General features: G+C 39.6%; 1 protein-coding gene across 2 annotated transcripts in view; it reads left to right on the top strand.

The window, feature by feature from the left end:
- LOC122792927 (spectrin beta chain, non-erythrocytic 1-like) overlaps positions 1–24,662 on the top strand; it is a 1,986,067-nt gene that overhangs the window by 744,871 nt on the left and 1,216,534 nt on the right. Inside the window, exon 1 of one of the 2 annotated variants that reach the window (XM_044060499.1) lies at positions 11,319–11,929. The exons of the other annotated variant lie outside the window; for it this stretch is intronic. Within the exon in view, the coding sequence (XP_043916434.1) occupies positions 11,800–11,929 (130 nt within the window). The 5' untranslated portion in view covers positions 11,319–11,799. Of the gene's footprint in view, positions 1–11,318; positions 11,930–24,662 lie in introns of those variants that run through there. 2 annotated transcript variants of the gene reach the window in all.

The following is a 24,662-nucleotide window of genomic DNA, read 5'->3' as shown; positions in this document are numbered from 1 at the left end:
TCTATATTTAATAAGCTCACCCATGGGCAGTAGATACAGGATGAAAAGATCAGGACCCAGAGTGGGGGGTTAGGAGGGTGTCCTAATGGTTAAGGTGTTTGTCTTACAAACACAAGGTGCAGGGTTTGAGTATCATAAGGGATAATTGGCTAGGGTTAAAATGGCTGGCAAGGACAGTTAGCCTAGTACTAATCTATGAACCTATGAAATTTGTTCAACACATAGTTGAGGATGAATTAACACTTTAAACTACTCTCTCAGAATTTTCAGAGAGGCAAACCACTCCAGCACAGCTCCTGGAATTCCATGGTAGGACCTAAATTGTCCTATGAAAATCCCAAGATTAACCATATCAGAAACCACATTGCAAGTATGAAGGAACAGCACCAAATAAGACATTTGATCCTGCATCACAAGCAAGTCATTATAAACTGGATAGATGAGTCCCAGTACAATGGTGGGTCTGGAAACCAGAATGAAAAGTATCACACAAATCATGTTTCCTGAAGTAAGAATCAAGCAGCACACAAAACCATCGTCACCACAAACCTTTCCAACAAGTGTTAGATTTCAAACAGGGTGATAGCTGTTCAGGATGTGAGGATCCATTGAAGGATTCTTAGCAATCTTTGTCTCAAAGCTTATTTGAAACAAAGAAGAAAAAAAAACTCCAGCTTTACTCTGTAGCATATCGCCTACTCCGAGGTGATCTCTGCCTTACATATAAAGCTATGTCAAACCCAGAGCTGTTGGACATGCTACACCTAAAGAAATACCAATCCCTCTGAGCTACACGCTCTAGGGACCTAAACCTTGTACAACAATAAACAGGACACGCTGGAGGGATAGATTCCTGTCCCAGAGACTTCCTATACTCTGGAACAAGCTACCCATCTATGTCAAGCAAAGTTCTTCATTAGCACTCTTCAAGAAAAATCTTGATGAGTGGATGGGAAATAGGAAATACACCCCGGGGATCACTTCTGTGTCTCTGCTGGACAGTGGCACAGGAAAATAACTTTCTTGGGTGGTGTAAGCTATGGAACCTTGCTGGCTAGGCTTACGTAGGCCCTTGGGCCGATAGCCTAGTACCTACCTATGAAACCTATGAACCTATAAGAAAGACGCCCAATTTCATAGAGGATTTAAGACTCCTATACTGTACCAGACCCAAGACCATCAGACAAAATGTAACAATCCTGCTTACATTTTGTAAGTCACAGACTTGAAATTAGGGGAAAACATTGTAGCATAAACGTTCATCTGTAAATATGTATATATTTTTAGCCATTCCTTGTATCAATAAATATGTTTTGTTCATTTCTTAAGTGATCCTGATTATTCATCTGGCCTGTGCCTGCCAGTGACTTATCGAGATCAATGCACTAACCAGGTAAATAAATATAAATAGTAAATAAATAATTGTTAAAAGCCGTAATGCACAATAAGCTCTGTCTATAGCCCAAGAAAAACATCAGGTGGACCACTTTCTCAGTAAGAGATGTGCTAGATGCCTCATTTACCTATTTGCCTTAACAGAAGCAAGCTTAGTTGCAAAGATCTGCACAGCAAGTTCACACTCATCAAAAGAAAGCACTTCTGGATGAAGAAACATACTGGGGAGCTCCACTTCTCAGCCGACCACAAGTGCTGGTGGAAATCTCCCTGGGCAAAAAAAAATAGCTTTCTTATCGGTGCTCTCCATCTGGTAAGAAGTGCAATTCTAATCCAAGATAGTCCTTCAAAGCATGAGTGTGGTGCTTCCAGCACTCGACTCTATCCATTGCTCCAAAGATCTTGGAGCTTAGCGTTGTACCATGGCTTTTTAGCTACTAAGTGGACTGAATGGTATTCCAGACAACAATGCCCAAATAGAACACTAGATCAAACTCCCATAATCTGTGAGTAACTGAAAACAAGATCTCTAGATTCATAACACTACATGGACCTAGAGAACATCACTGTCATTCACTAGAAAAATCAAGATATCTGCTAATAACTGTAATGGCAACTGTCCTGTTTAACTTTCTCACTTACAAACTACTAAGGTGCTCCTTCTGCCCCACCCTAACACATGCACTACATGTTATACAAGCCAGCTACCCCCCCTCACACTGATCTATGGATAATGCATTCTGTTTAGGCCACAGTTCAGGAAAGCAATAGATGAAAGAGCATTCTCAAAACTTTCAACCTTAACATAGAACTTCCTACTACAAAATATCTGGAAACAATAGTAATTAAGTATATTCATGAATAGCTACTTCGGTCTGTTAATAATGAATATTTGTCACTGTGTTGACGTAAGCTTAATCTGATATCAGGTATCTAGTTTATACTTGCAGACTGTTTTACTCCTACCAATCTTCTTGGGCAATCATTTACGTGTTTGTATGTTTGACAATAGCTGAATGTTCATAGATTCATAGATATTCCGTGGCAATTGAGTTTTATGGCCATTTATACCTTGCCAGTACTCTCCATCAGGCCACAACTCTGTTTTTCAAGCAAAACCATATCATTCAGCCCTGGAGTAAATTTGTGGATACCCATTCAGTCATCTAATTTATGTTTACAGGAAGATAGTCACACAGCTTAGTAGGCAGGAGAGATTTAGTCCAGAGGTTTGGGTCATGCTACATTATAAATCTATCCCTCCACTGTGTTTATTCATCTATTGGTGAAGACTTAGGTTTCTGGTTTTAGTACTGGTGGTGATAGTAGAGTTGTGAGAAATAACAGGTTCATGACAATTGTGTCTCTAATGGAGCAGTATGCAAGATGTAGATATCTCCCCTAAACATTCTGTAATTCCAGCCTCTCTTGGTAGCTCAGTAACTTTTATCTTTTTGCTTCTGAACCTTTTGAGGTCTTACAGTTGTTTGATATATTTAGTGAGATGCATCCCAAAGGGGACACTGTCGTCCATAATTGGTCTGGCCAATGCTTAGCATAAGGAGTGATGACCTCTTTAGACCTTGATGATATTCCTTTGGCATTTAGCTGGGCTAAATAAAAAGATTTTCTGCTGTCACACGATGGTCAAAACAGAGGGAGATATCAAATCAAGCACCTTTTCTCTGACTGTGTTTGCATTTTGTACTGGTGTGCTGTCTATACAGTAGGATGAGGAAAGGTGTTGTCGACCAGTAGTGATGACGCTACACCTTTTAGCATTTAGTTTGAGCCCATTTTTAATTTATTAAGAGTTTACTATGACAAATTCATTCTGCAGGGTGTCATAGAGTAATTAAACAGCAACCCTAATTTTGCAGTCATCTACAAGGGGTCTTGGTTCTCTGCCATGGAGATCTGAGAAGTAAATGCCAAAAAGGAGAGGTCCCAGCACTGATCACTTTCATACCGTCTAATGAGGCAGCTACATCTCGCACTGTATGGGTTTTGTCTTTAGCCAGTTTTGCTGTCCATCTTAACTTATATGGGTGATTGATTAAAGCATTTGGCTTTTGTATAATGCCAACATGGAGAATGGTGTTGAAGTCCATGGCCAGGTCAAGACATGCAATTTACTCAGCATGGCCACCATCCACAACCTCTGTAACCATTTCAAAGAAGTTTACCAGATTAAATGGACAAGATCTACCCTTCAAAAAATCAAACTGTTGAGGGTCAAGTCTAAGACGATTCTTGATATTGCTGTTTATGTGGTCAGTTATAATATGTTCCACTGCTTTGGAGAAGAAACTTGTAAGGCAGATAGGTCTGTAATTACCAAGGTCAGTTGTAAGCCCCCTGGGAGGGTCATAGCCAAAGCAATGCTCTACTTGTCAGGAATAAAAAAAAACAGCAGCTTAGCTTACATTAAACAGTACAAGGACTGTGTCTGTCTGCATAGGCACATTTAATGTTTCAGGGTTTGCCAAATCAAGATTAATAGCCTAATTACAGCCTTCAAAAAGCTTGTCACCTGTAAAGGTAGAGTCATGCACCCTGTTACCCACCCATTCATCCAGTTGTTTATTAGAAACCATTAAACTACAGGTGTCTTTATTCTAAAAGGCAAAGAATACCATTGTAAACCTACTAGACAATGAAAAGATATTTTTTTTAATTTGGAATTAAAGCTTGGTACCAACACAAACTTTTGTTTAAAGGGAGACAATATAGGTTTATAAGGAATTTATTAATTATTTAATCTTTTAAGACATCGCAGAATGGATCTACTCACACAAGACCAGGGGTGTTTGATACACCCAGACATCACTCTACAATTGACTGCCTGGATAATAAAGTCTTAAATCCTTTTAGATACCTGTTTACTGAGGATGTGCAGCAGGCAGTAATGGAAGTAAGAGAGCCTGTTTCTAGAAAATCATATATTCGCAACAGGAAAAGGTTTTCTAATTGGTGCCAACAACATAACCATTCAGGGCTAGTTGTTCTCTGGTTTTACAATATTTATACCAGTTACTATCCTATGGCCTTTATTATTCCTCTATTAAGGTTAATTTATCGGCCATTTCTGCATGTCTGCCCATAGATCCTCCTCATTCAAGGCATTCACATGTCAAATTGTCCTTGAAAGGGGTTTTGTATAAGAGGACACTGAGTAAACTGGTCGCCCATCCTTGAAATGTTAATTAACACTTGCTCCATTTGAACCAGATAATCTGGTTGACTTGAGGTTTTTAATGTGTAAAGCAGTTTTATTGACTGCTCTGACCTCTGCAAAAAGGTATCTGAGTTGCAAGCTCTTATGGTGAGTCATTCCTACCTCATTTTCCACAAGGACAGGGATTCTTTGAGAACTAATCCTTCTTTTATGCCTAAAGTGGTATTTGAGTTTACTTTAAGCCAAACTATCCATCTCCCTGTTTTCTTTTCTGGACTTAAAAATGGGAGAGAAAGGATACTCCATACTTTGGATGTCCACAGATATTCTGATCAAGATAAGAAGAAGGGATAACCGATATCAAACCAATCTATTTCCAGATGCTTGTCTAAGGCTATTACCTTTTGTTATACTCACCATGGACAAATCTATTCCAGGCAGGGTCAAGGCTCATTCTACAAGGACCCTGGCTTTTTGGAATAGATCGGATTCTAGAAATATTCTAGAAGCTGCTACTTTGTCCTCTGTACATATTTTTGCAAAACACTATAAGCCAGATTCCTTCTGTTCGTCCAGGTCATGCTTTGCTAGGACCCTTCTTTAGGGGCTTTAGATATGGTAATCTACCCATATATCTAAGGTTATTGCAGTAGTGATCTGCATGCAGAACATAATGTAGTTGTGTAAGCTAAACTTACCATCGCAGTAGATGTTCGGATGATCATTGCTGCTGTAGCCTCTCCCTTCCTCCATTAGCCTTGATTTTTGGTTTGTTTTTTATGCCAGAGTATAGACATTTATTTGTTTGTTATTACTAGCCTTGTCCTTTCAGGGCTCAGCCTCCTCCTTTCTGCTGGCTGGAAAGGTGTGAAGGGATTCGCACCTAAATGTTCTTTTAGTCAGCTCAGCTCTAGTGGCTTGACAGTTTAGGTACATGGAAGATGCCCTGAAGCTTTGGAAGTTGTCTAGCTGTTATATTCTTGGCATGTTTATGTTATTCCTGGTTTCTGTCATCTGAGTTTTTATTTCTACTCCTAAATTCAAAGCCACTGTATCATTATGTAGACACTTGTACAATACGATTAAATCACCCCTAATAACAACCTATAACAAATAGTAAATAAAGAGAGTCTAACTAACCTATTCTGATAGTCCAGTCAGTCAGTATTGACAAAAGTGAATAAAAGGTTTTTACGCTAATATTTTGGTTGTTGGTGCATCTTTCAGTTCTGGGCTGTCTTAGTGGAAATTGTGTTATTTGGAAAGTTAGAGAAAGATTTATTATTAAATTTGGCTTCAGAGGCCAGCCCAAGTTCATGTGCTCCTGTAGTTAACCTGGTAATGTTCTTCAGATTTTTTTTATAATACTTTGATATTATCCTTGGGAAGAGAGGTACAAATAGGTAAAGACTGCCAATTATCCCTTCTCTGTTCTGAAACATTTTCTGTAAAGTATACAGAACATCTGAATTTTGACTGCCTCCCTTACCTTAATTTGTACTTTGTCAAATGTTTCTTGTATTTGTATGTGTCTACGTCACACTCACTGTACTGTACGATATCATAAAATAGTAACTATGTTGAAATTTGTAACTGCCTCAGTGGCTTGGGTCATGACTGAAAATGGTCTGAAGACCAGACCACCAACCTGGTCAGCAAAGTTAATAAATAAAATAAAATTGAAATAAACAAACAAATAAGTAAATATATGTGTGCAACACAGAGCAACAGGATTCAGAGAGAGAGAAGTCCCAGCTGAATTGCAGACAGTAGCAAATCCTGCTGGTTGAATTGCACTGAACACCACAATGAAATGATGGAGAAGACAAAATACAGAGGGATGTCCAAGCTGAATTTCCTGCTGTTCAGCACCTCATAGTCAGGGAGTGCCACCAAAGGGAGCTGAACTACAGAACAAACCATTTAGTGCTCAGACCAAGATACCGACTCAGCCATCTGGGTCACTGCACACAGTACTGAAAGTGTGGTTTGACCAGGGTCCTGTAGAATAGAAGCATTGTGTCTTTCCTTCTGGAATGTGCTCTGCTGATGATGCACCTCAATGCTGATTGCCATTGCACCTGTCTCCAACACTTCCCCCCTGCATTTATCAGTCAGACTCAGTTCTCCAGTGCGTTCTGCAGTACGACTGTGACTACATCCCTCAGATTGTTTTTGCCTTCTGCCAGCTGATACTTCAGACTAGGCTTATTTTGGATGAAGTGCACTGCTTTGCATTGGTCTTCAGTGAACCTTAGCTGCCACATTTCTGCCTGCTGCACCCTTCCCAAACCCTTTCTTAGATTCTTTCTCCAATGCACTGTTGCACTATCTTTGTGTCATTAATGAGGAGTTTGAGCCTGCTGTCTGTTAGCTCAGTTATGTCTAAAACAAATGCTCTGAAGAGCAGCAGGGCCAAGTACTAACCCTGCACTAGTCATCAATCCTTACATTATCTCTACTGTCACTGAGTCCCCTGTCTCTGCTAACTGTTATGTATACGAGGTGCCAGCATACACCCAGAAGATTTCTGGTTGGTTTCCTAGAGGACAGCTATCTCCAGGACAACAACTGTCATAGATTGAAAGACAGAAGGAGCTGCCAGACAAATCTGATACATTTTTTTGACTGGATTACAGTATAATTTAATCAGAGAAGAAAAGTACATGTGTTTTACTTGGACTTTAGTAAGACCCTTTACTCAGATCTTCAGCTCTTCACAGAAGGCTGTTAGGAAAATTGTAGGGGTGTGATAGGGGTAGGACTGGGACTGAGTAACTCAATAGCTACAAGATTAAATGGTAGGAAACAGGTTTGTGATGACTGAGAGATGGAGACTGTGTGTCAGGAATAAGGAAAGTGATAAAGGGTGAGTGCAAGACTCTGTCTCCTGTGCATTACTTTTCATTGTGCTCATTACAGACATACCTGTAGGGATGGAGAACAGAATTATTTTCTTTGCCAATGACACAACATTAGGAATGGAAGATGGAGGAAAGAATCTAAGGCAACATCCAGGAAGGGGACACATACAAGTGTGGGCGATGGCGGCAGACACCCTAGGCATAAGGTGTTAGGAGCATTCATTTTGCTCTTCATGTAGATATGAAGGCATACATGGAGGGCCCAGGCACTCCTCCTTTCTGTCCTAAGGAGGAGCACCAGGTTGAACCTTTTTTCCCCTTAAAATAGTGCTGCGGGTATCAGAGGTAGCACTGGTCATTAAATGAGCCACAGCAGCTCTGGGCTAGGTGACCTGTACAGTGCAAAGTACTACATCTAGATACAGCAGCCCTGATATCTCCAGTGTGAAGAATCAGCTTGGGAGGAATGCAAGTGATGGCAGCAAGTAGAAAAAGCATCTGGTTACATTGATCACATCTGGACAGGAGTATCAGGTTCAGTAGCCAATAGAATGCTGGGGTGTATTCTCACATGGATAGACTCCAGAAGCCATGAGATAATACTTTAGTTATACTGGGACCTGATCAGTGCCACAATTTGATCACTGTATGGGCAGTTTGGAAGCCATACTAGGAAAGGAAGAGTAGGCTGCCAGAAGGAATCCAGAGGACAGCCACCACATGTCTGCTTGGGATGAAGGGTTGAAGCAATCCAGAGGACAGCCTTCACATAGCTGAATGGAATGGAGGGTAGAAGGAATCCAGGGGACAACCACCACATGGCTGCCTGGGATTGAGGGAGAAGGAATCCAGAGGACAGCCTCCACATGGCGGAATGGGATGGAGGGGAGAAGGAATCCAGAGGACAGCCACCACATGGCTGCATGGGATGGAGGGGAGAAGGAATCCAGAGGACAGCCTCCACATGGCGGAATGGGATGGAGGGGAGAAGGAATCCAGAGGACAGCCACCATATGGCTGCATGGGATGGAGGGGAGAAGGAATCCAGAGGACAGCCTCCACATGGCGGAATGGGATGGAGGGGAGAAGGAATCCAGAGGACAGCCACCACATGGCTGCATGGGATGGAGGGGAGAAGGAATCCAGAGGACAGCCTCCACATGGCTGAATGGGATGGAGGGAAGAAGGAATCCAGAGGACAGCCACCACATGGCTGCATGGGATGGAGGGGAGAAGGAATCCAGAGGACAGCCACCACATGTCTGCCTGGGATGGAGGGGAAAGGCTTTGGGCAGAAACTAGGAAGAGCTAAAGCTGTTCTCACTTGAGACAGAGATGTAAAAGTATGCTTGTACAGGATCATGTCAGGGAAGTCTGAAAGGGTTGTTCTGAATATGAAGGATGACTTGGGTAGGAAGGAGCAGAGTGTAGTTGCCAAATACTCCTTGGATCTCTAACAGCACTTCTTTGTTAAGAGAATTGTGGAGCAATGGAATCAGCTATCAAAATGGAGGATGGAGATGAAATCCATAAAGGCATTCAAGAGGACACCCCACAGATGAAGAAGATTGAGGAGTAGTTAATGATGGAAGATAGAAAGTTAAAATTCACTTAAAGGGCAGACAGACAGTGTAAGCTTATTGTCTCCTCCTGTTGTCAAATAAATGTAATGCAGATGTTTGGAGTCCTAAACCATCACCTACAATCTGCTATCTTGGATTTGCCTAGACTACCTTCAGTTCAATACCACTTGGAATAAAAGACCCAGCCATTTCCAGATGTACCTAGAGTTTTGGTTCTTTGACTGACAAACATTTATTGATGTAATTGTGTAATCTGCTACCACCTCTTGCCAGCTCCTGGCACTGTCTGGCAGATTGAGGCAGAAGATAAAGTGTATTTGCTGGTAAACTGTTTCTTTCTATTGTCCTAGGTTTGATTCTACTAGTTTCCATTTGTCTTGTTGTGGATGTGAGCAAACCACTTAAGAAGACAGTGCTCTTAGGTTGTAGCCCCTGAAAAAATGCATATATAACAAGTGGATTTATTTAATTAAAATAAAATAAAAACGTACATCTTTTTATCAGAAAATCTTATTAGATGTTCTGTGGGCTGATAAGGCCAATACTTTCCTCTGGTTTCATTTAATGTTTTCTATAAGGATACCTTACTGTGTTCTCTCTGCTCTGGATTTATTTTGTGGTTTACTGGCAAGTTTGTTAGACTGCCATCACTCAAAACATTAACTTAGTATTGGTTTGTGCATTCACCTACCATGTAAGTGGCTTGTGTTCATAGGTTGGTACTAGGCTATTGGCCCTAGGGTCTATGCAAGCCTAGCCATAACAATTCCCTGGCTATTTCTTCCCACAGTATTTACTTCCCTGGACCCCTGTCTAGCAGGGCAACTGATGTGATCGCTGGGGTCAATTTCCTGTCTCCCATCCAATCATCAAGGTTCCTTTTGAAGAGGGCCAAAGAGGCGCTCTGCTTGACATGTATGGGAAGTCTATTCCAGAGTCTGGGGAGTCTCTGGGTCAGGAACCTATCCCTCCAGCATGTTTTGTTCATTGTGATGACAAGGTTTAGATCCCTAGAGCGTGCATCTCTGAGGGATTGGATTTTCTTTAAGTGTAGCATGTCCAACAGCTTTGGATTTGACATGGCCTTGTATGTTAAGCAGAGATCGCCTCTGAGTAGACCATATGCGACAGAGTATAGGTGGAGTTTTTTTAGATGGTCAGCACAGGGCATTTGCTTTAGGCCTGTGATTCTTTTGGTGAGGTATTTCTGTGGCCTTTTCAGTTATTGCAGATGTCTTGAGAGGTACATACCAAACGGGGCATTGTATTCTATAATGGGTCTAATGAGGGATGAGTACAGTGGGACAATGACCTCCTTTTTTCTGGATGAAAAGTCCTTAGTGATGAGGTGTGCCACATGGAAGGATTTCCTGACTCTTATGGCAATGTGGTTATCGAAAGTGAGACCACTGTTCACCTGTGTCCCTGTGTCTCATCACATTTTCGGTGTTTAGTGTACTGCCACCTATGTGGTAATTCATGGGTACATGTTTTTTCCCAAAGGGGATAACTATACATTTCTTGGCATTGAGCTTGAGCCCATGGCTCTGGCACCAGGCATCTGTTTCTGTAAGGCTCTTTTGTAGAATATCCACATCATTTGGGGATTCAGTAATGGCTCCCAGTTTGCAGTCATCTGTGAACTTTGTTATCTAGAGTCCCTTAGTGTTGGCCTGTACTTCAGAGACATAGATGCCAAACAAGAGCGGTCCCAGGACTGAACCCTGAGGTACTCCACTTGTCACTTGTCTGGAGTTGGAGTAACCAGAAAAGAATATGTTTACATGTAAACAGAAATAAATGCTTTAACGTTTACTGTCACCATAGGAAAACTTCCATACTACATTCAAAATCTTGATTCTGTAAAGGCATGCCATTAATATAAAATGAAAAAAAGTAGCTTTTGTCTTGCTGACGAAGTGCAGATGTTCTCCACTAGAGGTTTTTACTGCATGTGGTATGGTATGGGTCATAGTGAGAAAAAAAAAACACTCAAGTGGATGTGTATTTGGACTGTTAAAAGCAGTACTCACTCTTGCTGTCATATCGTCATGAATATCTTTTATTCTTCAACTTTGAAGATTAGATGTGAACTGTGTGGTTCCTGGACTTTATCTAGACAGAGCTATTGCATAATTTGCACACTGTAAGTAATTCAGAAATGAGCAATAGAGAAGGAAATACTGCTTAACTCCCCCAAGTACACCTTGCATAATGGATCAGTCCAGCCTACCTTATGCTAATTAAGTAGTAAGGGGCTGGTCTTTTTACTTTACCATTCAGCAAGGAGGTCTTTCACTGTTCATATTCATCAAGGTGTGCAAGGCATACTGTTTGGTTTCGGATATTTAGATCTTAATGACTTAAGTTTATGATATTTCTTTCTGTTATTTTTTGCCGCATGGAGAAATGCAAGTGAGAGTAAGACGGACAACGTATGTGGGAGTGTGCAACTGCACTTGTGATCTTTCTTTGTACAGCTGAGTTGTTATTTTCTTTATGCAAGGCGTGGAAAGCTAAAAATGTTACTGACTTTCCCAGTCACACACCCATTTGCTTAAGGATTCATTAACTTCCTTTTCTTTCCCAGAAGTTTATTTTTTCTGAACAGATTAGAAACCTGGTTTTGAAACTGAGCATTTAAGTTCACTGTGTATGAGCATACCAAACTTTCTGAAGCAGAACTGTTTGTTTTTGCAAGTGGGTGTAAAGGATCGCCCGGAACAGTTAAGGAATTAGGAATTTCAGCTCATGAACTAACTTTCCTGTTTTTGTAAACATGTATCAATATGATATGGGGCAAGTGGAGGTGCCCAGGTCTCCAACTACCCCAACACTTTCCCCTGCTGCATTTATAAATCAGACTCAGTACTCCAACGTTTTGGAAGGGAGATTTAAGCAGCTACAAGGTAAGTGCACAGCGCACATTTGATTTACCAGTTTGCATTTGAAACTTAGTTTGGTTTTAACCATGTTGCTTCTAGCATTTCCTTAGCATGCTGTGTTTGAAGTGGTTACTGTTTATTTTGCGCTTGTTTGATTGCTACCTACCCTGACTTTGTGCTCCCTTGGGCTGTGTCATTGTATTTATATTTAGTGTTTGCTGAACTATTTTACTCTGTAAATGTGTTGGTTTGTCCTGTGCTAACTGGGATCAGCCAGTTTGTCAACTCTGCTTTGGATGTTAACATTTATTTTTACAGTGTAACATCTAAAGTGAACCAGAATAGTTTTGTTACAACCGGCACACAGACGTTAGGAAATGCAGTGTTTGCAAAATGCCATTCAGAGTTTTTCTTAATGTGCAATACTGTTTTCATTTGATAAAAATATGTGTCAGATTGCAGATGTGGACTGTTTCTCAGAATCTGTTCTGCATAAATGTAGATATCCTGTGTCTTTGATTTATTACTGGGTTTATCAGTTTAGAAGGGGTGTTGACCTCCAGCAAAGCATAGATTTCTTGTACTATTAAAGAAGCCTGTGTTATATTTGTTTTGTGTACAGTGTAAACACTAGGAACTGACATGCTTTCTGTATTGACTCTGACTACACAGTGTCTGTCTCTCCCCCTCTCTGTCACCCCCCCCCCCCCCCCCACGCACACACACACACACACATACACATACCACAATCACCAGCTTGGGGTATTGCAGGTTCATATTACACATTCCATCATTACAGAGCATATATTTACATTTGGATTTTCTTTTCTTTTTGCTGAGATGAGCCTTGCAGACCACTAATTAACATATGCATGCAGAGTAGCCTAATTAACAGTGAAGAAACACTGTGTAAAATAAAGCCAAAAAGTCGTAAAAATGGTCATTCTTTCATGCTGATTTAATTTGAAAGGACTAAGTCCTGACCTCTGAGAAGATTAGGATCTGGAATGTGTCAGCTAAGACTTGTTCCCGCCCTCTCTACCTGTGACTGGATTTAAAAGTAAAAAAACAAATCATGAGCATAGCTGAGACCACAGCTGCAAAGCTGCAGGGTAAAAGGCAGAACTGTTGAAACTTCAGTTTGTGCAAATGTGAGATTGCGATCTCTGTAACCACATCAAGTTTTTAGCTGCTGATGTTGAGAAAGGTTTTGCTGCCTCTTGCCATTACTACAAACTGTTCATAGTTAGCATGTTTGAAGTCAAACAAAAGCAAAATGGATGAAAGTGCTGTTCTGTTTACATTTAACAATGCATTCTGTTTTACCTCTAAAATGCTGGATGGCTGCAGCCAACAGCTGTGTATACAAAATGTGTTCAGGAAGTACTTCTGTTGTTTTGTAAAAAATGTGTAGTACACAGAATAAACTTCAGTGTGTTGTGTCCATATTTTGTTCACAATTTAATTAATTAAATAAATAAATAGTTAAAAAAAATTTTAACAGAGTAAGCAAAATGGTCCCTTTTTGGCCGCAAAGGCAAAGACAATAATCAAACATGAAAGAGTATTTAGAACAGCAATACAATATATCTATATCTATGTGTATGTACATATGTTTATATATATATATATATATATATATATATATGTAAATACTGCCTTTATTCAATGATTTTATATATATATAATATATATATATATAAACACGTGACTACAACTATTAACATGTAAAAACGGAGTGACTAAGGTACAACACTATGTACACGGTAAACATAGTAAATAAATAGTAACTAGTTAAATTCAAAAGCCAAAATACACAACACTTCCTGATAGGTATATAACTTAAAAGAAGTGAGTAGAGCTTTATGGAGTAACATCAGATGCCTAAAGCTGGGTATTAGTACAATCACTGAAAAGGAAGGCCTTAATAGCAATGATCAGGAGATGTGTTCATACTTAATATTGTACATTAGTACAACTGAGGACATTTCATTTGCCATGTGTCATTCTTTGTCCCCTCCCCTTAATGGCAGCTAGTTGTCAGCATGTAGAAAAAATGAAGAAAATGGTCCTGGGTTCAGAGCAGGACAAATATCTCTGTAAAGAAAAAAAAATTCAAGTACGATACCCATAACTTGCATTTTTGTCCTGGTGCAGGGCAGGGATCGTTGCCACCAAAATTAGAGTTGCAGTTTGCACACTACATTCTTATAAGATCTGTGTGTCTATTAAACATTTACTTATTGTCTTATTATTTGTTAATTGGCTGAGTGTGAGCCACAACCTTGGTCAAAAGGCAGCCAGAGCTGCAGCAAAGTAACAGAGTGAACAAAACAGTAATCTAAATGGAGTATAGGATTGCCACCTTTTCAGATGCCCAAAGTGGGACATTTTTGGTACAAACGTCCGATTTTGCAGGCCGAAACATACCCACGGCCAGTAGGAAGATCAGAACTTCACTCTCTTGCCTAAATAAAACTTTATTCTTGTAGCATTTTTGTTGCTTATTGTATTTCTTATAACATTTAGGTGTTTCGGATATAGAATAACTGTTTTATACAACTGTTACATAAAATATAGGAAATAATTTTGTCCTAAAATCTCAGGACATTTGCCATTTTTACAATTTTTGTGCAGGACACAATTGCCCAAAGAGGGACTGTCCCTCGCAAAGTGGGACTAGTGGTAACCCTAATGGAGTATCAGTTGTACAATTAAATAAAATACAACAGCAAGCAACAGGCATAAAAGAACTAAGTTTAGTGTATATAGTGTCAGTAGAACATATATAATGAAGATCAGGAGAGTCAAAAGTCAGAGAGACTGATGCATATTTGATGTATTATTGGCTTTGTATTAGAAACATACCTAACAGGATGCGCAGTAGCAACTCCTGCCCATACCCTGCCCACCATCCAACAATTAGTGAAAGTAAAGTAATACTCATACCAATGGCTGCATGAATATTCATTGTCTAATCGTAGTTTGCCATTTTCTCAAAGTAGTGCAATCTCGGAGTTGGTATATATAATTTGCAGGGGTGTGGTGGGTGTGCACGGGGGTTTGCCTCCCTGCAAAAACAAAGGAAAAAAAAAATACTTGTAATCTTTTCAATACCACAACACACCCATTTCATCTGTCAGTCACTGACACCATGCCCACTTGCACACAGTCCAGCCTGTGAGGTACTTTTCTAATACAGTGACCTGGCATGTTTACATTCTTTGGCGAAGTGCAACTTCAGCTTTTTTTAAAATGTTTGAGATTATCTGTAGTAGCAGTATCATTTAGAAGCATTTTCCAAGAGGTAGGAACAAGTTTGTAGAAAGATCTTTCCCAGATGGCTAGGGAAAAATGGGGTGTGTTTAGTTTGAGTGAATGGGAACATCTGAGAACATGGTTGGATTTTTGCAATGTTAGTTAGTCCCTGGTAGAGTATTACCTTTCATCAACAGTGGTAGAGTATTACCTTTCATCAACAGGGTTGAATGTAAGAGTATTATAGGTTCATAGGTAGGTACTAGGCTATCTGCCCAAAAGCATTTATAAGCCTAGCCAGAATGTGTTGGCTTTTGCTGCCCCCTTAGATTAGTTCCCTGTGCCTCTGTCCAGCAGAGCCACTGAAGTGATCCCCGGGTTAAACTTTCTGTTTCACATCCACTCATAAAGGTTTCTCTTGAAGAGTGTTAGCGAGGATCTCTGCCTAATGTAGATTGGAATCTTGTTCCAAAGCCTTGGAAGTCTCTGGAACAGGAATCTATCCCTCCAGCACGTCTGTTTATTGTTGTGGTGAGGTTTAGATCCCTAGAGCATGTGGCTCGAGGGGATAAGGTTTTCTTTAGGCGGAGCATGTCCATCAATTCTGGGTTGGGCATGGCCTTGTATGTCAGGCAGAGATTTATTTTATTTATTTATTTATTTAGTTAACATTTGTTGACCGGGAAAGTCCGACTAGGTTCCACAGATCCTGTTTTCAGTGGAGGCCCGGGGAGAAATGCTCCAGAAGCATGTCTTTTTAGAATGTGGGAGGAAACCGGATTACCTGGAGGAAACCCATGCAAATGCAGGGAGAACATGCAAACTCCGCACAGAAGGAACCCCAGCCAAGAATCGAACCAGAGAACCTCTTGCTGTGAGGCGACACCACTGCACCGCCCTGAGATCACCTCTGAGTAGGCGGTATTAAGTAACAAGTTGGACCTTGAGAGAATGGGAAGCCATTTAACCTAAGGAAAAGAGCTGTAGTGATGTTCAGCGGATATGTCTAGATAAATAAATGTAAGAATCTTTATTTTCAGCAGTTTACAGTAAAGCATTTTGTGTCCTGAGAAAGGGGCAATATTGAATAGAGAGTATTTAAGTCTTGGGATTAAGCCATTTATAGCAGTAGTACAGCTAACTTCTGTTGTAAGCGGATGAAAATTGTAGGTTAACTTAAGTTGTTGTAAGACTCTGTAGAAGTTATCAACATGATATGTAGAGTAGAGGTCATTGTTCCCCTCTTCTCGTCACTCATTAGACCCATTATAGAGTACAAAACCCTTTTTGGTATGTACCTCACAAGACATCTACAACAACTGGAAAGGCCGCCAAAATACCTCACAAAGAGGATTACCAGCCTCAAACAGATACCCTACGCAGACCAACTCAAAAAACTCCAGCTTTACTCCATCGCATATCGCCTACTCAGAGGTGATCTCTGCCTAACATACAAAGCTATGTTGAACCCAGAGCTGTTGGACATGCTCCACTTAAAGAAATCCCAATCCCTCTGAGCTACATGCTCTAGGGACCTAAACCTTGTCACCACAGTAAACAGAACATGCCGGAGGGATAGATTCCTGTCCCAGAGACTTCCCATACTCTGGAACAGACTACCTATCTGTGTCAAACAGAACTCCTCATTAGCACTCTTCAAGAAACATCTTGATGATTGGATGGGAAATAAGAAATTCACCTCGGGTATCTCTTCTGTGGTTCTTCTTGACAGGGGCACAGGAAAATAATTTTCTTGGGTGGCGAAAGCCAGGGTACCTTTTTAGCTAGGCTTGTATTGACCCTAGGGCTAATAGCCTAGTGCCTACCTATGAATAGGAATCCAAGATGTTTTTGATGTGGAGTTGGGTCCCAGCTGGATCTGAAAGTGCTACTGTCATTGTGCTAACTAATTTTTTGCTGTCCTCAGTAACTTGACTGCAGACTAAGTAGCAGTATTAATTAATATATTATTGCAAAGGTCATTACAAATTAAACAGAAGTCATTTTGTAATGCAATAGCCATCTGTTGGGATGGTAGCATGAAAATACGTTATCAGCATACATATTTAAGCATAAGTGTGGCAAGTCACGGGGAAACTACCAATAGGATCCCCAATGAAATGTTGGCATTGAAAAATGATGAGTGCCAGCAAGCTGAAAAAAAACAAAAAGCCAGAAACACAGGAGAATAGCAAATCACTCTCTCCTTTAAACTTCTTTTTGCGGCGGGGGGAGGAGGGAAAATCCCCCTGCACCCCAAGAACTTTTATTTGTGGCTGGGGGAGGGGGGCAAATCCCCCTGCACCCCAAGAATGTTTATATACCAACTCTGAGATTGCCATACCTTGGAGAAAAGAGAATGTTCCAAAAAATGGCATCTCTGACTATATGTAAATCCAATCTTTTGACCATTCAGTCTCTGTATTTTGGGACGCACTCTAGCAGATCCGGTCATTTCAAATGGTTACCCTACTGATATATAAATAGAGTAGAGTAGTAGAACAAAGACAGAGCCATATAGAGTACCAGAGTATATAGATTCTGCAGATGAGTTAGAATTCTACATAATTATTGTTAAGGTTCTGGTTTGTTTATTTATTACATTGTGTTAAAGAAAAAAAAATTCATTCAAGGCCTAGGGAGAAATATAGAAACTATGTAAAAAAAATACATTAACAATGTAGTTAAAGAGTTTAAAATTTGTTTTAAAGTTCCATTTCCAGCAACATGAACTATAGGAAGAAACACAGTTTACAATTTTTGATTGGACAAGCAACTTAAAAAGAAAATACAATCTATTAAATAAGGAGGAAAGCTGGACAGAGGTGGTGGGAGGATGGAAGAAGAGTGATCGTTAAAAGAAAAGAAGAAGAATGACAAATACGGAAGTGAAAAGGGGAAACTTAAATAGATGACAAGAGTATAATGTAAGGAAAATAGAAGAAAGTTTAATAAATAGTTGTTGAAATAATTCCTTAACCATGATAACACTTTGTGCAGTAAACAATTATAGTTTACAGTCAGGAGCGCCCTTAGGTCAACCAGTGCCCTAGGCAAAAGGGCTCCACGGTGCCCCCCCCCCACACTACCTGGTGCCCCCATCCTGGTCTACCTACACCAAATAAATACCAGAAAAGCGCCCCTACTTGAGCGGCGCCCTAGGCAGCCGCCTAGTTGGCCTATGCCTAAGGCCGGCTATGTTTACAGTTTCAAAAGGTCTTTTAGGTCTAAAGATAGCTGCAGTTAGAAGGCCTCTTCCATGTTGGAGTAAATTGCATTACAGTTTGAGAACTCTGTTTAGGGCAAAACCATGCTGTCTGTCAGAAAGAAAGTTATATTTTTGGATACAGTCTTGCATCTGTTCATAGATCATTGTTTTTTTCAAAGACTTTCACCAAAGGACAAAGATTAGTTGGTCTATAGGCAGTGGTAGACTGGGTTATGGGACTTTAGGAAGAGATAATAAGAGCGTGTTTGAAGCAAGGAGGAGTTGTACCACGGGTGAAGGATAACTAAAGGATTTGTAATAATGATCTGGAGATATAAGCAGCAGCAATAGTCAGTATTTTGGGATGCTAGTAATAAAAATGTGATTAAACCTGTTTCTAATTGATAAGAGTAGTTTCTCTAACTGCTTGCGAGTAAACATTTGAATGTAGAAAGGGATGTACAAAATCATTTTATTTAGTGGGTCAGCTGGGTTCATTGATATGTTTGTGGGAAACGAGATGGTGATTAAAAGATGTAGGCAGACATATTTCCATAGATTTCATCTAGAATGTCAGGTGAGAAGAGAGGTGAAGGTTTGAGATTTTTGGAAAGAACGTTTATTGTACTCCAGAATTTTGGGAGCTTCCAGATGCATTATTTGAAGATTTCTAAAATATAGTGTTTTAGCATCAGTATTTTGGATTTTGGTATTGCATCGTAACTCTTTGCAGTGCTGTAGTTTAATATAGTTAAGTGTATATTTTTCCAGTCCTGTTAATGTTTCTATTTAAAGTCTGGGTACCATAGCAAGATTAGTGTAATTTTTTTCCCAAAATGAGTTTGTTTCAGACTCCAGTAAGAATGTTACATAAAATACAGAAAACTGAGGTAGAAATTGGTATACTGTGGTCCAATTTGTTGACTGTACTTCAACAGCTAGCAAACTCTCAAAATTATAAGGAACAGACTAAAGCTGTAGAAGCAGGAGGTGGGTTTTAGTGTGTTGTATCTTAATAGTTAGGTTTGCTGCATTTGGGTCCAAAAAACAGCAAGAATGCAGATTATCTTAGCCCAAACTTGAATTTCCTTCTGTCCATATAGTCATCCAGCCTTTTTTTTTTTTTTTTTTTTTACTTGAAAATGTCTCACTGCCATGACAGTGACTTGGTAGCTTGCTCTGTAATTGTGGAATTATCTGAGAACAGTACAAATCCCATTTATTCTGTTCAATTTAATTTTAAGAATTGCTTTGAAGGTTTTCCTGGATGATGTCTAGCCAGTATTGTACAAATGTTCAGATGTAATATTTGTAAGTTGTATATCTTGGTCTTGACAAATGTCCCCTGTTGAAAGTTGACAAAAAAATGTTGTGTTGAATAATTGGTCTAATCGATGTCTTGTACAAGACCCACAACACAACAGGATTCCCGTCTTCAGTAACCTTAAATAAAAATCCCTTTTGTCTTATTTACTTTAACGTTTATGTTTAATTCTTGTTCTTTGAAGGATAGTCCTTTACCTGTGACAATTCCTAGATCCTTTATACAGTACAATTTCCACTGTCTGATTACCAGACTTGATCCTGATGATAAACAAGCAAATAAAAGTCACTACTTTACTTTTCGTAACATTAAAACTCAGCCCAACATTACAGGCCCTTGTTATAATCCTCTGTAAATACTAGTTTTGGTTGACCTCAGCCTCTGTACAGGGTTTGTGCCTGATGCCTGGAGGACAGCCACTGTGAATGCCCTGAACAAGGGTGACTTTTCTGCAAACCCAGGTAATTATAAGCCCATCAAACTTCACCAACCTTATATGCATGGTACATATCATAGCAGAATTTATTTATGCAGATATAGGCAACTTAGATGAATGACACCACTCAGTTTAGTTTTGTGAAGGGCAGGTCCTGCCTCCTGCACCTAGTAAGCTTCTTTGAAAAGGTAATGGAGGCAATGGGCAGTGGTTACTGTGTGCACAATGTTTATACTGGCCTGGTCAAGGCTTTTGTTATCATTCCCCCATGCCAGAATTTTTTTTTAAATTAGACAAACTTAATTTAAACTCCTGTGTTGTTTGCTAGGTTGTATATTAGCTGAAATGTGAAAGTTGCTTGTACACTCTCTTGATTCCAAAATTGTAATGAGTGGGAGCTGCAGGGATCTGTGCTAGGCCCTCTCCTGTCTGCCATTTATTTTGCAGACATCCAAGCCAAACATTCCAGAATTGAAGTTGACCAAGGTTACTGATGACTGCAAACTGGGTACAGTAATCCACTCATCCACTGATACTAAAACAGTTTTAGCAAAGGTTGGAATGTACACATACCTGGTGTAGTGAAAGTGGTTTATAGGTAAAAAAGTGCAGTTTGGCAAAAAAAGCTACTCCCATCTCGTGTAAGTGAGTCTTCTCTTCACACAGAGGTAGTCCTGGGTACTTGTGTGGAAAGCTGTCTCTGTTGACCACCATATTTCCACCATAGTCAGGACATCAGATGATCTAGTTAAACACCAAGAGATTGAGACAAAGAAACCATCCTGTCCTTTAGTCCTCCCTTATCAAGCCCTTCATCAAATATAATTCACCCCTTGGTATGTACAAATGCAAGCATGTTGCCCAACTGGAAAGGCCCTATAAAGATTTCTAATCATGAAAATTAAAAGTCTTAAGTCCTTCAACTATCCTGAATGATTGACATGACTTTCCCTGTACTCAGTAGCCTACCAGCTGCTCCAAGGTCACCTGTGTCTAGTTTGTCAAGCCACAAAATACCCAATCCTAATTGACCACCTCTTTTTTTGCAAAACCAGTGCCTGTACAAGCACCCACCCTAGAGGCCTAAATGCACACCAAAACATAAACAAGACTTGCAGGAGGGGTAGGTTCCTTACACAGTAAATTCCCAGCCTATGAAGTAAGTTGACACTACAGGTCAAACAACGTAATCTTTTTGTTACCTTTAAAATTATTCTTGATGACCGAATGGGTAGACACACACTTACATCAGGCTTATCATGTAAGACCCTGCTTGATCTGGAAGGTAAAAAAGTATATTAAATAGAGTAGGTCCCAACATGGAATCCTGGGGTAGTTCAGCTTTTCCATAATGATATTTCACCTAATCAAAAAACTAAGATCCAAAAAATGACCAAAGGATTAAAACAGATCAGCAGTGACTTATAACTAGGACAAGAAAGGACTCAATCCAGTCAAACATCATTAACCTTTGTATTTGTAGGAAAACTTTCATTTTCTACTTATAGTTAATCACTTGCATTCATAGGACTTCATTAGAATTAACACACGATCATTTAAAAGCAGTTAAATATGTTAGTACTAAAAATCATATGATAGAATGTGCCCAATAATAAGTGAATTCCAATTAGCTGTTATGATTTTATAATTAAAAGCCAAAGAATAAGGTCTGCTGAAATAATTCTTATAGTCTTATGTGATGTTAATATGGAACAGCAATGTATTGATTATGCTTTGAATCGAATAATGCTGCCAATGATTTTATATCAATACCTACCACACTGTTAAGATGACTGGATAGACTGCTCCAACAACAAGTTTACCGTTCACGAATTCAGCAAAGGAACTTAAGTCACTTTCCCAGCTGGAGAGGGTGAGATGAAAAGGACTGATTAGTAAATGTTTTTAATTTCAACCTAATAAACAATGGTGGTAATATAGTGCACTGTGAACTTGAAGATGTGTTTAACATAGTGGAAAAGTTGCCAGTAGGTTCCTTTCATGATTATGTGCTCAGTTCACATGTATTGAAATCTGCTGTTGAATTTTTAGATATGAATACTGACAAATTTAATGAGTATATTTGTTCAAATTATAAAGGTTTTAAGATTTTTAATTATAGCAATATAATTCTAGATGACATAAGTTAATTTCTAACATAAATAAATTGTTTTATTTTACGGAACTTGAACAAGTTATTCCTAATCCCGAGGAGGACCCTGGGAACATACATTGGAGTACCAAGAATTATTGTGGCAACTGAAACTTAGCTATTGAATATCCTGGCTTGAATGGTACAGTTTTCCTTAGTAGCATCTCAAACAAACAAACTCCACAGGATAAACAAACTAATACACAACAAACCCATAGCACTGGAACGACACTCAGATATGATTAAAAATCACACTTTATTTGAACAATGGTTGAACTGGGTGGCCACGGTGGTGCAGCGGTTAGCATTGCCGCCTCACAGCAAGAGGTTCTCCGGTTCGATTCTCAGCTGGGGTGCCTTCTGTGCGGAGCCTGCATGTTCTCCCTGTGGTCGCGTGGGTTTCCTCCGGGTGCTCCGGTTTCCTCCCACATCCCAAAGACATGCAGTAGGTGGATTGGACACTCTAAATTGGCCCTAGGTGTGAGTGTGTGCATGTGTGTGCCTTCTGTGGAAGGTTGGGCGCCGTGCTGGCAACTCGACACCATAAAACTCCACTGCCAATCATGAGCGGACAGATGAGTTAAGAGCAGTAAAGGAAAATAGTATTATAACGAAAGAGAATAAAAAATGTATATTAACACACGTACAGTTGGCAGTAAGGCAACTGGAATATATTTAGGATGGACAGCTCACTATATACTAAAATGGGTGACAAACCAAAATTAGTGCCCAGGAAGGGAAATTCTTTTAAAATTGGAACGTAACAAAGACAATTCTGATGGAGTTGACACCATTCAGGAATGTTTAAATGTGGACATTGTACACAATGCCCACACAGACAGCCGATAAGTTCATAGTAAGAAGCAAAAAGTATAGGATTACTAAAAACTACACTTGTAATTCAGCACAAGTTGTGTATTTATTTACTTAGGAAAAACTGTCAGAAAGTTAAAAACTAGAATTTATTAGTCATAAGGGAGCAGAAAATCCAGGAATGCATGTTATAAGCACATACAACAGTTCGATAAACACAGTTTTAAGTTTTTGATCTTACATCAAGTGAACAAAGACTTGAGGGGTTTTATTACGGATAACCATTTAAATAAACAGGAATTATAGTGGCAGTTAAGATTCAATGCCACAAGTCATCTAGGGTTGAACGATTCTGTTTCTATAAATTCTGTTTTAAAATTGAGACATTTAAAAGGCTGATTGTGACTAACAAGTCCTTATGTAAAGGTTGGTTAAGGTACTTAGATTATCGGACAGTTCAAATCATGTGATAGTATTTAAACCTGTGATTTTACATTGTTTATTAGTTCTAATGAAGTTCCTTGGAAATTTTAGGAATAAAAGTGCTCAACTATTGTTCAAATAAAGCATGATTTTTAACCTTACCCAAGTGTCATTCCAGTGCTATGGGTTTGTTGTGTAGATTCCTCTGTACTTTAAGTGCTAGCCATAAAGTTGAGAAATCATTTTATGCTCAACTTCTGAGAGACTTGCCTGGCTATAATCACCTGCATTAAAAGCTGAAGTCAAGTACAAACTTTCAGTTTTAAAAGTACTATTTTTCATTTTTTTTGTACCTAATTGTGTGTTGCACTGAATAGTGTGTGCTGTGTGTCTCTCTGCAGTTTGTCCCTACCCACCTTCCCTCCCTGTTCTTGTTTTGGTGTTAGTGTTGGTGGCTCTGGAATTGCCCGCCCCTCCTGTAAGTCTGTGTTTGAACACTCCTCCTGAGTCCATCTCATTTGCAAACTTAACTGAATACAGTGAGATCATATTCTGAGTCTAGTGTTCACTCTACTTAATACAGAGAGAAGATTTGAGAAGGCCAACCCACTTTCCTTCCTCTCTCCTTGCACTTTATTAACCAAAAAAAAAATGTTTACTTTATTCATCTGCTTTTACTGTATTGGTGTTTCCTCCTACTTTATTTTGCTTTTGCCTCTTCTTCAAAGTACTCCATTTTATTTATTCTGCTGCATTTATTACTGCTCAGTAGTAGCCTGATTAAATTGTAACTGTTATTCTACTCTCCACAAAGTCTCTGCTTCAGTTTTTCCCTTGGAACTAGACAAACTTTAAACTTAAGCACTCAAGCCATTCAATTCTCGGCCCGGCACTTGCTCAAAACTCATAGCAAGCACTTTAGCACTAGACCCCCCTATACTGTACAGAAGGACAAGGCTCTCTATTCGACCTTACCAGCCATTCAGTAAAACAGTTCACTGTACCTATCCAGGCATGTCCAAAGGGCAGTTTCAGGTGTACTCTCCAATCCAACTGGTAAATCTGGGCATTTTGAGGCAATGTTACAACTGCCTCGTACGCAGACAACCCTCTCCTCCTACCACCAAACACTAATACATGCGA

This window comes from Protopterus annectens, chromosome 2.part0, assembly GCF_019279795.1.
Source record: "Protopterus annectens isolate FY-2018-M chromosome 2.part0, PAN1.0, whole genome shotgun sequence".
Lineage (NCBI taxonomy): Eukaryota > Metazoa > Chordata > Ceratodontiformes > Protopteridae > Protopterus > Protopterus annectens.
Note: the sequence above shows the minus strand (reverse complement) of the source record. Positions and strands in the feature narration are given on the sequence as shown.